Source organism: Salmo salar, chromosome 13, assembly GCF_965601325.2.
Source record: "Salmo salar chromosome 13, fSalSal1, whole genome shotgun sequence".
Classification (NCBI taxonomy): domain Eukaryota; kingdom Metazoa; phylum Chordata; class Actinopteri; order Salmoniformes; family Salmonidae; genus Salmo; species Salmo salar.
Window position 1 is genome coordinate 42,007,704 of NC_138303.1, and position 18,912 is coordinate 42,026,615.

General features: G+C 38.3%; 1 protein-coding gene across 2 annotated transcripts in view; it reads left to right on the forward strand.

The window, feature by feature from the left end:
• Window positions 1-17,681, forward strand: part of LOC106567114 (nuclear factor of activated T-cells, cytoplasmic 2) — a 56,113-nt gene extending 38,432 nt beyond the window's left edge. For both annotated transcript variants that reach the window (XM_014136026.3, XM_014136027.3), the window contains exon 10: window positions 11,060-17,681. In XM_014136026.3, coding sequence (XP_013991501.1) covers window positions 11,060-11,115 — 56 coding nt within the window. In that variant the 3' untranslated portion in view covers window positions 11,116-17,681. The remainder of the gene's footprint in view (window positions 1-11,059) is intronic.
• The last annotated feature ends 1,231 nt before the right edge of the window (window positions 17,682-18,912 follow it).

The window sequence follows — 18,912 nt, forward strand, 5'->3', positions numbered from 1 at the left end:
CCTCTGTTCTGGACTTTTATTCTGGTAGCTATTAGAACAATTCACCATCTCCCTACAAATCTCATTAAACATACAAACTGGTTAAATCAACATTGTTTCAACGTAATTTGTCAATGTATTGGGATGTGGAATCTATGTGGAAAATACAATGGATTTGAAAAAGTCTACGTAAACTGTTGTTTTGAGTGTGGTATTTGAACCACAGGATTATGTCATCATGGTTATGAATTTTCAAAATAGACAAATATATTGAATTTATACCTTTGAAACAACATTAGATCTTCAATATTTTATCCACTATCAGAAAAAAAACAATAGGCTGGACAGCACCTCCTACTGGAGAGTTGATCTACCTACAGGTATCCATTTGGTCTTGCATCCAGAGTTTTAACCAAGCCCAGCTTTGATATTTGTCACTGACTGCTACCATTGTGCTATCGGGAAAATGATTATTGAGAGATCTCTTAACGAAATAGATTCATTGTTGCTATCAAAGTCTTTCCAAAGGGTAGGTTTAACAGAACAAATTAAATGTAACCATACTTTATAAGTCATATGATAAATTATACTTTTTAGGCCTATATATCATTTGCAAAGTCAACAGCTATTGTTTCAATTCAATCCAGGTTTGAACAAAAAATACATATAGGCCTAGGGTTTCAAGCTAGGATGATTTCAAATGTAATTTGAAGAATAGGACTAAATCAAATCAAACTTTATTTAAAGTACATCGCTCCGGCATTTTCCTGGTTGCTAATAGTTGGCTTAATTTCAGTTTGTGACAAAACAAGCAGTCATTGTGTAGAGAATTATTATACCATCTAAACCGCTGTGAGATATATTTTCCATAACCAAAAATATTTTATTTTCAGCTGTTTGAAGCTAGTGTACCAATCTGAAAGTAAAAGACACAAAAACAAAATTAAGACCGGGAAGCATAGAAATAGCACCCATAAAACAGATCTACCACTTCTTAGACTTGCTTTCAATGAGAATGACAGATCTAAAACTCACATTTCTATGTAAATTTGGCCAGGTTGCACAAAAAGTTATATATTGCAGCTTTAAAGTTTGATTTGATTTAGACATATTCTTTCATTTAGATGTTTGGTTGAGATGGAGATGTGAATCCAACATGTAAATTATTAATTTGTAGACTAATTGGATATTGAAATGTGTTTGGTTGTCAACTCAACCAAATATCATAATTTGAAGGAGATGCACCTTTGTGAATCAGCCCTTCATGGTCAAATTGCTGCAAAGAAACCACTACTAAAAGACACCAATAAGAATAAGAGATTTGCTTGGGCCAAGAAACACGAGCAATGGACATTGGCCCGTGGAAATGTGTCCTTTGGTCTGGAGTCCAAATTGGAGAGTTTTGGTTCCAACCGCCGTGTCTTTGTGAGATGCGGTGTGGGTGATTGGATGATCTCCGCATGTGTATTTCCCATCGTAAAGCATGGAGGAGGAGGAGTTATGGTGTGGGGGTGCTTTGCTGGTGACACTGTCTGTGATTTATTTAGAATTCAAGGCACACTTAACAGGGATTCTGCCTTGAACTTTTTGAAATGTTAAATTTATTATGTATCGTTATGATTACACCTTTACACGTTTGGGGTTGATGAAAAAGCAGCCAGTTTGTACATATGGACCGGCTCGATTCAGTCCTATGTAGCATTTTTTTTTTTTACATTGGATAAAAGTAGAGACTCGGAGCTATAAAATGGTATATCAAACACTACAGTTGAGTTACAATGGGAAAGTAATTCTGCTTTGAAAGTTGATCAACTTTTGTTTTCAGAAAATGACCCTAGAATGTTTTGGTACACCTACTGGAGAGCTTTTCTCTGCCTACACTCATTCTGCATCGTTCACACCCTCTTAACTGGGACATGTGGGACGCTAGCGGTACAGACAGTGAAATAGCATGGCGGCAAATTCAAAACAACAAAAATCTCATAATTCAAATTTCTCAAACACACAAGTATTATACAGCATTTTAAAGATAAGATGCTCCTTAATCCAACCACAGTGTCCGATTTCAAAAAGGCTTTACGGCGAAAGCATAACATTAGATTATGTTAGGACAGCGCCTAAACATGAAAAACTACACAGCCATTTTCCAAGCAAGGAGAGGCGTCACAAAAAACAGAAATACAGCAAATTAATCACTAACCTTTGATGATCTTAATCAGATGACACTTCCAGGACTCAATGTTACAAAATACATGTATGTTTTGTTCGATAAAGTTAATATTTTTATCCATAAACCCCATTTTACATTGGCACGTGATGTTTAGAAAATGTATTCCCACCAAAACGCCGGTGAATGAGCACATCAATTTACAAAAATACTCATCATAAATGTTAAAATTTACAACAGTTATTGAAAGAATTATAGATACACTTCTCCTTAATGCAACCACTGTGTCAGATTTGAAAATAGCTTTACGGCGAAAGCACATTTTTCAATATTCTGAGTACAGAGCTCAGCCATCAAAGCAAGCTATACAGTTACCCACCAAGTTCTGGAGTCAACTAAACTCAGAATTAGTATTATAAATCTTCCCTTACCTTTGCTGATTTTCGTCGGAATGCACTCCCAGGACTCCCACTTCCACAAGAAATGTTATTTTTGTTCAAAATACTCCATATTTATGTCCAAATACCTCATTTTGTTCGCAAGCGTAAAACCAGAGACAAAAAGTCAAAATGTTCCATTACCGTTCGTTGAAACATGTCAAATGATGTTTACAATCCATCCTTAGGGTCTTTTTAACATAAAACGTCGATAATATTCCAACCGGACAATAGCGTATTCATTACAGAGGAAAAAGAAGGAGTGGCGCGCCAATGTGCCTGCGCAGTAAACAACTCACTGGTCCCAGGCAGTCCACTGATTGACTGAGCTCCTATTCTCTGCTCAGTAACAGTGGACGCATTAAACACGTTTCTAAAGGCTGTTGACAGCCAATGGAAGCCTTAGGAAGTGCAAAATGACCCCACAGACACTGTAGTTTGAATAGGGATTAGATCGAAAAACTACAAGTCACTTCCTGGTTGGATTTGTTCTCAGGTTTTTGCCTGCCATATGAGTTCTGTTATACTCACAGACATCATTCAAACAGTTTTAGAAACTTCAGAGTGTTTTCTATCTACTATCTACTATCTACTAATAATATCCATATCCTACCTTCTGGGCCCGAGAAGCTGGCAGTTTAATTTGGGCATGTATTCATCTGAATTTCTGAATACTGTCCCCTATCCCCAAAAAGTTAAGCCTTATCCCCACCCATCTCTTTAAGGATTCACATGTGAGGCTATGGGCTAAACAGTGAGTACGATAGTGTACAACCAAGACTAAAGGATAGTTTATACTATGTCTATTGACATGTCTGTTTACAGTTGTCGCAGTGACATCATGCACATTCTATTGTCGTCCGACATCAAACTTGTCATTGTCGTTATGAAAAAATCTAAACACAAAAACGACAGGCTGCATGACATCAGCAGCCTGGTGTTCCAAAATAGCATAACTGGTGTATTTTAACACCAATAAACCCATCCTTTTAAAAATGAATTTAGTAAATGTCAATCTAGCAAACCAGGCAACTAAAAGCATCTTTCTAAACAATGTTTTGGTTTGTTTCTAGCTTGTAATATTCTAACTAATAATGACCATATCATATACAGTTGAAGTCGGAAGTTTATATACACCTTAGCCAAATACATTTAAACTCAGTTTTTCATAATTCCTGACATTTAATCCTAGTAAAAATTACCTGTTTTAGGTCAGTTAGGATCACCACTTTATTTTAAGAACGTGAAATGTCAGAATAATAGTAGAGAGAATGATTTATTTCAGCTTTTATTTCTTTCATCACATTCTCAGTGGATCAGAAGTTTACATACTCTCAATTAGTATTTGGTAGCATTGCCTTTAAATTGTTTAACTTGGGTCAAACGTTTTGGATAGCCTTTCACAAGCTTCCCACAATAAGTTGGGTGAATTTTGACCCATTCCTCCTGACAGAGCTGGTGTAATATAGTCAGGTTTTATAGGCCTCCTTGCTCGCACACGCTTTTTCAGTTCTGCCCACAAATCTTCTATAGGATTTGAGGTCAGGGCTTTGTGATGGCCACTCCAATACCTTGACTTTGTTGTCCTTAAGCCATTTTGCCACAACTTTGGAACTATGCTTGGTGTCATTGTCCATTTGGAAGACCCATTTGCGACCATGCTTTAACTTCCTGACTGATGTCTTGAGATGTTGCGTCAATATATCCACACCATTTTCCTGCCTCATGATGCCATCTATTTTGTGAAGTGCACCAGTCCCTCCTGCAGCAAAGCACCCACACAACATGATGCTGCCACCCCCGTGCTTCACGGTTGGGATGGTGTTCTTTGGCTTGCAAGCTTCCCTCTTTTTCCTCCAAACATAACGATGGTCATTATGGCCAAACAGTTCTATTTTTGTTTCATCAGACCAGAGGATGTTTATCCAAAAAGTACAATATTTGTCCCCATGTGTAGTTGCAAACCGTAGTTTGGCTTTTTTATGCCGGTTTTGGAGCAGTTGCTGTTGTTCTGGGATTGATTTGCACTTTTCGCACCAAAGTACGTTCATCTCTAGGAGACAGAACGAGTCTCCTTCCTGAGCGGTATGACGGCTGAGTGGTCCCATGGTGTTTATACTTGTGTACTATTGTTTGTACAGATGAACGTGGTACCTTCAGGCGTTTAGAAATTACTCCCAAGGATGAACCAGACTTGTGGAGGTCTACAATTATTTTTCTGAGGTCTTGGCTGATTTCTTTTGATTTCCCCATGATGTCAAGCAAAGAGGCACTGAGTTTGAAGGTAGGCCTTGAAATGCATCCACAGGTACACCTCCAATTGACTCAAATGATGTCAATTAGCCTATCAGAAGCTTCTAAAGCCATGACATCATTTTCTGGAATTTTCCAAGCTGTTTAAAGGCACAGTCAACTTAGTGTATGTAAACTTCTGAACCGCTGGAATTGTGATGCAGTGAATTATAAGTGAAATAATCTGTCTGTAAACAATTGTTGGAAAAATTACTTGTGTCATGCACAAAGTAGATGTCCTAACCGACTTGCCAAAGCTATAGTTTGTTAATAAGAAATTTGTGGAGTGGTTGAAAAACAAGTTTTAATGACTCCAACACCAGTGTATGTAAACTTCTGACTTCAACTGTAGCTGACAGCGTCTAAACTTGACCTGATTTGTATTCCCTCCCCTTATCTATAACATGTCTTAAACAGCATATATGTTGGCGGGTCTTAAGGTATTGCGAAACATAAGTAAAGTAAAACATAAAATAACTAATAATTAACCCCTTCAGACCTTTACATTTAAGTTTGCAGATTTAAAATAAATTGAAATATTGCAAATGAAATACAAGCCTAAACAGTCACATATCCTCACTATTATTAGCAATATACTCTAAATTACCTTAAACATAGGAAGAATAAAAAACAAGCAAAAAGGAATTGTGTGGAAGCCCATATGGGACTGACAATCTATCTTGAACAGTTTAGCCCATAGGGGTGTAATGTGCTGTAGCCCCGTAAGGAAGCAACCCTAGTCTGTATGGCTCTTCAATGTATGGTACTTCAATATATTGTACATTTTTCATTAATTGGCATAGAGTCATCAATGTCGAAATATCCTGGAACATATTCAATCTAATAATAACAAAGTCCAATGTTCAGAAAGAATAATAATAGTGTTCCTTTTACCCAATTGAGAGGGGTTTCTCATCATTGTCTTATGCTGAGGGCAGCACCACAGCCATAGGCTAGGCTGCGTGATTGTGCGTGGATAGCATACTTGAATATTGAGTCAGCCAAAAGCCTAGATCTGTCAGCTCTTCCTCTTGTGTGTTGGACATTTTGTGTGCTTATCGAAGAAGTCTTGAGCCTCCTTGGCAGTAGAAAACGTGTGTGTTGTATTCTGGATGGTCAAGATGAGGTTTGCCAGGTGGATGAAGCTATATCTCAGGTTTATCTTATTTCTTCTTTTTAACTACTTAGCTAACATTTTACCTAACCTTAACCTTAACGCCTAACTCTAACCTTAACCCCTAACCTTGACTCCTAACCCTTAACCCCTAGCCTAGGTAAGGTTAGCCACTTCGCTAACCTAGCTAACTTTAGCCACCAAAAAAATGTAGTTCGTTATGAAGAAAATCATGTACTGGACACGAATGCGTTATGAAGAAGAAAATCATGTGGTGGACACAAAAACATAATATTTAGAAAATTGTGTGGTGGACACCATTTTTTTTGGTGTGTGCCTGTCAAGAATTTTGACAAAGTAATTTGTGTCTACTGTATTTCACGATAACCTGTGATAGTGTGTTGGCTATAGGTGCAGTTTGAGAGAGCATCAGTAGAATACTTTTTCTTAAACACAGCCTTCAGTTGTAGGGTGTGAATCCACCCACCCCCCCGTGCCACTTTTAGTTACGCACCCCCGCTCCACCTTCAAACCCTTTCTTCAAACAAAGCACAGGAAGATGGGGAATGCAGAAAGTCCCATTGTCTTTCACTACTTAGATGTCAAGGTGTGGTTTATGCCCTAAACATTCATTTATTTGATCTTCACAAAGTCGTTTTCAGAGAAATAAGATTCTCAAATTAGTCACTCAGATGTCTCTTTCACACCTTGCTCATTTCGAAAAGGTTTTAACTCTGGAGCGTCATGATTCTGTGGTTTCGATTATAGAACTGTATCATCTTGGTAGTGCTGCTCTCTGTGGTGTGACCGAGATAAAGGGCAATAGAAGAAAGCAATGTATTTCACTATGAGTAAAACTAAAACATGGAATGGGCTTCACATACTGTACTCTAAAGACCTCTTCTAGAAGCTAGTGTCTTTGCTCATATATAGGCTTACACTGTCTTGTACTGTGAAGGTGCTGTCTACAACTTAGAAAATGAGTCAGGATACACTCTTGTACCGCTATCTTTCCATGCCCACTCATTCTATAGTTTTAGTGAAACTGACTGGAATTAACCCCAGAGTCAGTGGCGCAGGTGAAAATATTCCAGCAGGTGAAAGGAGAGAGAGCTACTATTCAGAGAAAAAGCACACAATAACAGCATGCCGAGCACAGATTAGTTTCAGGTACCTTACGTCCCTTACGTCCCACAGAGAACCAGAGTTAAGAAACTAAACTGGGTTAAAGAGTACTGTATTCTGAGAAGTTTACTCACTCACTCACTCACTCACTCACTCACTCACTCACTCACTCACTCACTCACTCACTCACTCACTCACTCACTCACTCACTCACTCACTCACTCACTCACTCACACTCCACCACCACCTCATAGGAGGCAGTGTGAACTGACTGAGTCAGCTACTGTACTGTGTGTGTCTCTCTCCCACCCCTGGTTGGTAAACAAACATGTTTATTGGTGCAGGACTCTAAAGCCAGACACTCATCTATTGTATGGTCAAGTCTGAGTGTTCCCTGGGCCAGTCTCAAATGGCCAGGCCATGCCAACCCTTCATGAGGCTCAGTTAAAGCTCTCTACTGTATAACTTCCCAGCCTGCCTTGCTCTGGAGCACCACTCGCCTCTCTAAGCCCTCTTTTTTATACTCAGGAGAATCCTGTGGCACCGTTGAGTAGTTGAACGTTTCTTTAAGGCATTAGGTGTCAAAGGGAATTCCACTAGAGGATAAAATAAACATGGACGTTGAGGTTCTGACGAGAGCTGGAGCAACCGGGCCTGTTTGGCCGCTCTAGTTGGTTTGCCCTCCCTGTTTCAGATGCAGCTCTGCTCTGCTCCATAAAGTGTGCTTAGTGTTGAGCTGCTGTAAACAGCCATGGTTTATTTATTTTCTCTTTCAGATGATCAGAGACAGAAGGAGTCGAGAGGACTGGGAGGAGGATAGTCTAGCAGCTACTCTTAATGATAGAAGTGGGCCTACAGTTTGCTCTGCTGGCAGGCTGTTTTAGATCAGCTTCTGAATTGTTTGTCAGGCAAAAAATGCATATCTGATAGATAACTCAGTGACTTGCAATAACAAGAGAAGGTTATTGAAAACTACAGAATCATGTTTTATCTTAACTGTACCTGTTTTATCTCAATTGTAACTACACAAACAGGGTTCCAGTATTAGTGCATACTTTGCGACCAGTTTCACTGAGTATTAGTTAGGGGAACACCATGCCCAGACCGGACGTGCGCGTGCACCATCGTGCGCAAATTGATTTTGTCCCCCCACACCAAACGCGATCACAACATGCAGGTTGAAATATCAAAACAAACTCTGAACCAATTATATTAATTTGGGGACAGGTCGACAAGCATTAAACATTTATGGCAATTTAGCTAGCTAGCTTGCAGTTGCTAGCTAATTTGTCCTATTTATCTAGCTTACAGTTGCTAGCTAATTTGTCCTATTTATCTAGCTTGCTGTTGCTAGCTAATTTGTCCTATTTATCTAGCTTGCTGTTGCTAGTTAATTTGTAATGGGATATAAATGTTGAGTTGTTGTTTTACCTGAAATGCACAAGGTCCTCTACTCCGACAATTAATCCACACGTAAAACGGTCAACCGAATCGTTTCTAGTCATCTCTCATCCTTCCAGCCTTTTTCTTCTTTGGACCTTATATGGAGATCGGCATCTAACTTTCATCAACCGCTCGTTTGCGCACGCGAGAAGTGTGGGTGCAATGATTGAATAACATGTATGTGTAAATTTGTGTGGTCAGCATGTAAGGGCTGTTGTGTGTCTCTGAGGGAGTTACATTGGTAAACACCACTGCTCAGCCAGGGATGAGTGTGTTTGTGTGGGTTGGTTGACGGTGTCTGTTTTCGCTTAACTTGCTGTTTAATAGCAGCACCCTTTCCCTTGTCCCACTATATAGGTCAATGCTTTAAAAAGGCCTCCTAAAAGCCTGTTGGATATTGAGTTCCCCTAAACCCTGAGTGGTATTGCTTACTAACTTACCACATTCATCCCTTTTAAGTGAAAAGGTTTCCTCTTAAAAAGATTGATCATATTTTCATATATTTTAGGATGCTTCATATCAGTGAAACTAAATCAAATCAAATCAAATCAAATTGATTTATATAGCCCTTCGTACATCAGCTGATATCTCAAAGTGCTGTACAGAAACCCAGCCTAAAACCCCAAACAGCAAGCAATGCATGTGAAAGAAGCACGGTGGCTAGGAAAAACTCCCTAGGAAAAACTCCCTAGAAAGGCCAAAAACCTAGGAAGAAACCTAGAGAGGAACCAGGCTATATTAACTGAGACCCAACCTCCCTGTGAATGTTCAAAACATGTTGTTATAGTATACCACGCATAAACATGAATGTGGTTAGCTTTTAAAATCACTGACGTACTAGAATTAAAGGCATTTTCGCTCAATTAATGTCATTGTCAACCAATTTCACACTATTATTCCTCCATTTTGGGCATGCCTTAAATTGTTCCCTAAAGGTCACAACAAGAAGCCATGGCGTCAGGCTCTTATGTCATAGTGCCAGTATACACAGTGTGCTTCCAGAGCTGTTGGAGTTGTTAGTTACTGATAAAGACAGATGGACTGCAGTACAGAGGATGTGGCCTATCTGGACACACTACATGTTCATCATACTGGACATTCCTCTGAGCTTACTACAGGTTTTCCCTATTGTCAATGTGAATCAGAGTGTGATTACATACTGTTGTAGTGTAAGCTACGGCTACAGTAGCAATCTTATTGGTTTCATGATGTCATACAATCACTCTTCATTTTCATATAATCATCTGGCTGTGGTTTATGAATACAATACAGTATTCAGTTTGACACCTTGCAGTATAGGTATAATTTTTTATATTTCACGATAGGCCTATAAATATGTTGTAATGGGCCCCATACAAACTGATCATATAAAACTAAATGAGAAAGCTTACAATCATTGTTTTTAGACTTTTTCAAATGGTAATATATCGGAATTACTTAAAGGTCCAACGCAGATGTTTTCATCTGAATATCAGATCATTTATGGGTAACAATTAAGTACCTAACTGTGAGTGTTTTCAATTAAAATGGTCAAAAATAAACAAAAATAGCTTCTTAGCAAAGAGCAATTTTTGAGCAAGAATTGTTCTAGAATTGTCTGGGAGTGGTCTGTGTGGGGAGGGGAAAACTGAAAACTACAGTAGCTGTTATTGGCAGAGAGGTTTGGAGCTCCTACTTATTGGTCAATTAACTAATTTACCACCTAGTGACAAATCTCCATCAAACCAAAACAGGTTGACATTTCAGGTGGTCTTTTCAAACAGCTCCTACACTAAAAGGGCATTATCATTATTTTCACAATTGCACAAAATCACGTTTTTAACTGCACTGGGCCTTTAGTGATGGTGATCTGTTTTTAATACATCTTTATTTACCCTCATCACAGAGCTACCAGACATGAATTTTAGACTGGTTTCATCACATCACAATGTGTGTAAAATGTGTTTCACCCACCTTACACACGACATGGTGTGTGTGTAAGAACTCTACACACCTTGACTGAGTCTATTTTTAGAATGCTAAAGCTGTAAAAGTTTCCATTTATTCCCCCTGTGCTGTGTGTCACCTGGCTGTCAGCAGAACAACAGGAAGTAATGGGGAATTGAAAGAGTGGTAGAATCGAATACTGAGGCCCTCCTCCTAGTGGACACTCTGTGCCAATGCAGCTCATGAACTGTTGCGGCATCTTCTGTTATCGCTACTACAGCCAACCTGGACACAGAGTAATCAGCAGTTCTTGGTGTTGTGTCCCTTGATGTTTTACTGTTGGATCAGTATGTTTTTGTCAAGATGTTATGCCCTTTTCTACGATGTAATGTACCTTTTATGAGCATTTGTTGTAAGAGAAAGGAAAATATGAAAAGGCCAGAAGTGAAAATTGCCCTCTCTGGAGCTGTGAAATGCTGCCTGGGAAGAACAGATGACAGTACAGTATTACATCAAACACATTTTATGTTCTGACTAACTAACGCCCCGTACTTGTTTCTCTTCTCCTCCCTGTAGTAAACGAGATCATAAGGAAGGATCTGACCGGAGTGCAGGCCAGAGGTCAGACATAGACGACAGCAAACAGGAAGTGGACAGCTGCAGCTCGCTCTGCGTCGCCACGGGAACTTATTCTTCTTCCCTGTGTGCCCAACTGTCCATCTCCATAACAACTATCAGCTACCAGCATTTTGGTTGTTCAGTCCTTTTCCTTCAAATAACTGTTTCTCAGCTAAAAATTCAGTGCCTTTTACCCAATGCCAAAGAACGTTCTACCAAAGAAAATCTTAATTTTTAGGGTCATCGTAAACTAGATTGTGCCTTGTTTTTTTTTGTATATTGTAGAAGAGAGGGTGAAAATTCATGAGCAAGTCACAATCATGGCAGTAGCTGTGGCAATACTCGGTGTTAAAACCTTATTCAAACCTTTCAAGGAACTTTCACCCTCTAACCCATCTTGTTGACACTTCTACTAAAGACACCATGCATAAAATATGCCAACATGTCAGCATTGCACTGTGATATGTGTATTGTGTTATGAAATGTAATGACCGAAATTCTTCTTGAGCTTACTTTGATCATCTCATCTTTCTACTCTAAAGGAGACACACACTGCCATCCTAATAACCCCAAAACATTTGATAGAAGGTTCATCTCCCCATATACTTGCTTTTCAAAGTTATATGCACTGTTTAGTAGGGAAATCGTTGTGTGTGTGTATTCTTACATGGTGTGTTGTCTTTATTTCAATGTTTAATGTTTTTTTCCTCATTATGTTTGAGTCATGTGATGAACTTAATGTAACTAAAATGTATATTACAGTATAAGCAGTTGATTTGTGAAAGAGGCCTTATCTGGGCCAGTGTTTTTAATACAGGTTATTATTTTGAACTGCTTAGAGAAAAAGTATTGTACATTTCTCTATGAATTATTGAATATTGAATTAGCCTCAAAAGGCTTATATTCAAATAGTTACATGCGAATCCTTACACAGGAAAGAATTAGTGGGAAATGTAATAGCGTATTGTTCCCAGTTACAAAATTAGCAGGTTATAAAGATGTCTAAGCAGGATAGTTTTTGAGTGTATGCCTACAATACATTTGACTACAATAGTCTTTCAGTGCCTTCAGAAAGAATTCATAACCCTTGACTTATTCCATAATATGTTGTTACGTTACAGCCGGAATTCAAAATGGATTAAAAAAAAGATCTCACCCATCTACACACAATACTCCATAATGACAAAGTGAAAACATGTTATTAGAAATATTTGCAAATGTATTGAAAATTAAATGCAGAAATACTTGATTGACAAGTATTCACACCCCCAAGTCAATACTTTGTAGAGGCACCTTTGGCAGCGATTACAGCTGTGAATCTTTCTGGGTAAGTCTTTCACACCTGGATTGTGCAACATTTGCCTGCTGAAAGGTGAATTCATCTTCCACTGTCTGGTGGAAAGCAGTCTGAACCAGGTTTTCCTCTAGGATTTTGCATGTGCTTAGCTCCATTCCCTTCATTTTTTATCCTGAAAAACTCCCCAGTCCTTAACGATTACAAGCATACCCATAACATAATGCAGCCACCACTATGCTTGAAAATATGGAGAATGGTGCTCAGTAATGTGTTGTATTGGATTTGCACCAAACATAACACTTTGTATTCAGGACAAAAAGTGAATTGTTTTGCCACATTTGTTGCAGTATTACTTTAGTGCCGTGTTGCAAACAGGATGCATGTTTTGGAATATTTTTTATTCTGCACAGGCTTCCTTCTTTTCACTCTGTCAATTAGGTTAGTATTGTGGAGTAACTACAATGTTGTTGATTTCTCCTCAGTTTTCTCCTATCACAGCTGTTTTAAAGTCACCATTGGCCTCATGGTGAAATCCCTGAGTGGTTTCCTTCCTCTCCGAGCAACTGAGTCAGGAAGGACTCCTATCTTTGTGGTGACTGGGTGTATTGATACACCATCCAAAGTGTAATTAATAACTTCACCATTCTCAAAGGGTTATGTAATGTCTGCTTTTCAAATGTTTACCCCTCTACCAATAGCTGCCCTTCTTTGCGAAAACCTCCCAGGCCCTTGTGGTTGAATCTGTGTTGAAAAAACTGCTTGACTGAGGGACCTTACAGATAATTGTGTGTGTGAGGTAGCCATTCAAAAATCATGTTAAACATTATTATTGCACACAGAGTGAGTCCATGCAACTTATTATGTGACTTGTTAAGCACATTTTTACTTTTGAACGTATTTAGGCTTGCCAATACAAAGGGGTTTAATACTTATTGACTCAAGACATTTCAGCTTTTCATATTTTATTAATTTGTAAAAAAAAAATATCTAAAAACATAATTCCACTTTGACATAATGGGTTATTGTGTGTAGGCCAGTAACACAAAATCTAAATTTAATACATTTTAAATTTGGGCTTTAACACAACAAAATGTGGAAAAGGGGTGTGAATACTTTCTGAAGACACTATATGCTTGCTCATTTTTTACATTTTTATTTTTTAATTTAACTTTTATTTATCTAGGCAAGTCAGTTAAGAACAAATTCTTATTTACAATGACGGCCTACCCCAGCCGAACCCGGACGACTCTGGGCCAATTGTGCGCCGCCCTATGGAACTCCCAGTCACGGATGGTTGTGATACAGCCTCATGAGTGCCCAACTTATTAGGCAAAATATTTGGCATTTTTAGTTCATACAGAGAGAAAAATGCACATAATATGTGTAAAACATATATTATAGCCTACCTATTTCTGTTTCTATAGTTTTTTTGTGTCATTTTTTTTCTTCCCGCAATGACAATACGATATATGTAGTGCTTATTATTGTCTGCATATACAATAACATCCCAAGTATTCATACCTGTACTGTACATACTGTGCCTTACATTTCCAAGATAATCCCACATTTCCAAGATGAGCTGTGATTTCTTTGTTCAGTGTCATTGTCATTATACATGTATTTTGATGTACAATCAAACATGAAATCAATAGGATTTCCTGCATGTACAGTCAGGTCCATAATTATTGACCTTGATGATAAAGCTGACCAAAAAGACGTTATAAAATAAATAATACAAATACTGAGCTATATTGTATGCAAACAAAATTTGGAAATTATATTATTTTATAATAAGACAATTGCTCAGAGAAAGAGATTTTGTTTAACAAGTAATAATAAAAAATAGTAAAAAGACGGGTCAAAATTATTGTTTTCAATACTCTAGCACACTCCCCTTGGGAGCATAATGACAGAGTATTTTTCAAAAATGTTTTAAGAGATTGGAGAACATGTTGGGAGGGATCTTAGACCATTCCTCCATATATAATCTTTTCAGATCTTTGACATGCTTTGTTTGCTCTTATGGACTGCCCTCTTCAATTCAAACCACAGATTTTCAATTGGGTTCAAGTCTGGACTGAAGTTTGATAAACGACATTGGCACTTGGATTGGAACTGGTGCTATGGTCAGAAGACAGGAAATAGAGCTATTTGGACACAGACATCAGTGGTGGGTTTAGCGTTGAAAAACAGCAACATATGCAGAAAAGTACCTCATATCTACTGTAAAATCAGGTGGTGGATCTTCGATGTTATAGGGATGTTTTGCTTCCACTGGTCCTGGGGACCTTGTTTAAGTTCAACAGCATCATGAACTTTACCAAGTACCAGGACATTTTAGCCAAAAAAAACCTGGTTGCCTCTGATTGGAGGCTGAAACTTGACCACAAGTAGATCCTCCAGCAAGACTTTAATGCCAAGCACTAACAAAATCCACAAAGAAATGGTTAATTGACCACAAAATCTACGGACATGAACCCAATTGAAAACCTATTGTTTTAATTGAAGAGGCCAGTCCAGATTAAATATATATTCTGTATTGAAGAATGGTCTAAGATCCCTCCAAACGTGTTCTCCAATCATCATTTCTTTCAGAAAAACGCTCAGTGTTGTTTATCTTCACAAGGGGAGGGTGCTAGAGTATTGAAAACAGAGGTGCCAATCATTTTGACTCCAATCTTATTGCACATTTTATTTAATATTTAATAAAATATATTTCTCTGAGAAATTCTTTTGGTTATAAAATAATATAATTTCCCATTTTTTTGGCATACAATATAGCTCAATATTTATATGATTTATTTTATACAGTCTTTTTTGCACATCTTTATCAAGGGTGCCAATAATTATGGACCTGACTGTATATACTAGCATTTTCCCAAGTGCTCAAAGTGCTTTTATATTGTGTAAAGGGGGATTGCTTACATTGGTGCAGAAAGGGACTTTTGTTACGTATCCAATACAATATGTTAACATTTTTAAGAAGATTCCAAAGAAAATATACTTTACTTAGATTATATAGTTTAAAAAGTATAAACCTGAACAGTGTCCAGTCATTCATGCCATTGCTGTTTGTACTGAGATTTAAAAGTTAATGATCCAGAGACTGAATCTGCCTGTACGAGCCATTCTCTCAATGTACAGCATACAGTATGTTTGAAATATCCTGAATGTATACTTTATGAAATAGTTTTCCCCTTTATATGTAAATATTTAATTGTTAAGCCTGTTTTTTAATTTCAAAGTTATAGAGTATGGTAGAAAATATGTTTTATGAACTGCATCAGTTGTTTTCTTGCTTCTTCTTTTGTTTTGTTAATCCAGTGTCTTAGTAATATACAAAAAGCCATATACAGTGCCTTGCAAAAGTATTCATCCTCCTTGGCGTTTTTCCTATTTTGTTGCATTACAACCTGTAATTTAAATTGATGTTTATTTGGATTTCGTGTAATAGACATACACAAAATAGTCCAAATTGGTGAAGGGAAATGAAAAAAATAACTTGTTTCAAAAAATTCCAAAAAATTCCAAACGGATGAGTGGTGTGTGCATATGTATTCCCCCCTTTGCTATGAAGCCCCTAAATAAGATATGGTGCAACCAATTACCTTCAGAAGTCACATAATTAGTTAAATAAAGTCCACCTGTGTGCAATCTGTGTCACATGATCTGTCACATGATCTCAGTATATATACACCTGTTCTGAAAGGCCCCAGAGTCTGCAACACCATTAAGCAAGGGGCACCACCAAGCAAGCAGCACCATGAAGACCAAGGAGCTCTCCAAACAGGTCAGGGACAAAGTTGTGGAGAAGTACAGATCAGGGTTGGGTTATAAAAAAATATCTGAAACTTTGAACATTCCACGGAGCACCATTATATCCATTATTAAAAAATGGAAAGAATATGGCACCACAACAAACGTGCCAAGAGAGGACCGCCCACCAAAACTCACGGACCAGGCAAGGAGGGCATTAATCAGAGAGGCAACAAACAGACCAAAGATAACCCTGAAGGAGCTGCAAAGCTCCACAGAGGAGATTGGAGTATCTATCCATAGGACCACTTTAAGCCGTACACTCCACAGAGCTGGGCTTTACGGAAAAGTGGCCAGAAAAAAGCCATTGCTTAAAGAAAAAAATAAGCAAACATGTTTGGTGTTCGCCAAAAGGCATGTGGGAGACTCCCCAAAAATATGGGAGAAGATACTCTGGTCAGATGAGACTAAAATTCAGCTTTTTGGCTATCAAGGAAAACGCTATGTCTGGCACAAACCCAACACCTCTCATCACCCTAAGATAACCATCCCCACAGTGAAGCGTGGTGGTGGCAGCATCATGCTGTCGGGATGATTTCCATCTGCAGGGACTGGGAAACGGGTGAGAATTGAAGGAATGATGGATGGAGCTAAATACAGAGAAATCTGTTTCAGTCTTCCAGAGATTTGAGCCTGGGACGGAGGTTCACCTTCCAGCAGGACAATGACCTTAAGCATACTGCTAAAGCAACATTCGAGTGGTTTAAGGGGAAACATTTAAATGTCTTGGAAGGGCCTAGTCAAAGCCCAGACTTCAATCCAATTGAGAATATGTGGTATGACCTAAAGATTGTTGTACATCAATGGAACCCATCCAACTTGAAGGAGCTGAAGCAGTTTTGCCTTGAAGAATGGGCAAAAATACCAGTGGCTAGATGTGCCAAGTTTATAGAGACATACCCCAAGAGACTTGCAGCTGTAATTGCTGCAAAGGTGGCTCTACAAATAAAATAGTTATGCACGCTGAAGTTTTCTGTTTTTTTGTCTTATTTCTTTGTTTGTTTCACAATAAAAAATATTTTGCATCTTCAAAGTGGTAGGCATGTTGTGTAAATCAAATGATTCAAACCCCAAAAAATCTATTTTAATTCCAGTTTGTAAGGAAACAAAATAGGAGAAATGCCAAGGGGGTGAATACTTTCGCAAGCCACTGTATAGTTGTCTTAATGTGGTATTATAGTCTGTCTATATTAATATAAGTGATGTTGAAATTAAGTTTGCATTTGAGAAACAGGTTATATTTATGTTTCAGATGTTTTACACAGTTTTTAACAAATCTCTGCATCTGGTGAGTGCAGGCAATCATTTCCCCCATAGTCTTAATTTTGCTTAATAATCAATATTTTACATTTTCTGTTCTATATCTGATGTATGTATGTTCCTTAAAACCCTGTCATTTTCATATCTATTTTTCCAGAAGCAAAATGTTGTATTTTTAAAATATCAATAAAACATAAACAAATAAAACTACTGTTCTTGTCATTTTTGTGTAAGGCTTTTCTGCAGTTAATTTGACATGTACGTTTTAGTACTTCCAAGTTATCCTTATCCTAAAGTTTATTGATGATTTTCCTTATTTTTGCTACCTCCATTGGTTGTTGGCAAGGTAATACTGTCACTGATGTCTGTCTTTAGACTGTTTGTGTTTTTTGTGAGGGAGAACCTGTCACTGACTCATGCTACATAACCCCATACTTCTCCCCCTGCCTGGCACATCAATGGGGTGACCGTTTCTGTTATCCTCTCCTCATGTTCATTTTTACCACAGCTTCATCTATTATATACATACTCAGTGACACCACACACACACACACATACACACACTCCCACTTACAACCCCACAACCCCACCACTCCTTCAAACAAATAACAACAAGGGAGTTGACTAGCCATGTTGCCAGGAGACAGCATGTTTGGAGCCTAATTCTGGTGGCTGGAGCACTGAAGGACTCTGTGAATGAACCCTGTGTTCAGGAAGTCTCTGCCTATGACCTCATAGCATGGGTGAAAAAACACAGCACGTGGGCTAGATGGAACGCTAGACAAGCGTTTTTCACCCCACTCTTAGAGATATGCTGTGGCCCATGACTCATGTGCCCTTTCTCTCCAAATGAGGTACTAATGAGGTCAGTCTGCTGTAGTACTGATTGACTGTGTGAGATTGACCCAGAACAAAAAAACAAGCCTTAATGCGAATGGAATTTCATTCATTACACTCTGATGTCATTACTAGACTCAGTAGACTGTATTGAGTTAGCCTTAGTTATGCCAAATTGATAATACACAAACAGTTCAAATCAAATAGAAAAATCTGTCCCTGATTGGAACCAAAGGTTCTTGAGAGTGATGCCATAGGGGAACCATTTAAGGTTCTCTGAAGAACCAAACATGGGATGGTTCTTTGAAGAACCGTACAAAAATCCAAAACCAGAAATGTTTCAGCCCTCCAGGAGCGTAATTGAATAGCCCTGCTGTAGTGTTTCAAGCCTTATTTGCATATTTTCCAGGGTGCCTTTCAAGTTAATTTTAGAGTTACCAGCACCACCCGTGTCTGTGTTTACTTGTGACAGAGACATGGTTGTTACATTCATTCATTTCCAGTCCTTTGCAGGGCCTAGTTTTACTCTAATACAGTGGCCTGAAACTCATAGTTTACAGGCCACATCAGCCCTGTAAGTCACATTATGCTGGTTTGCAAG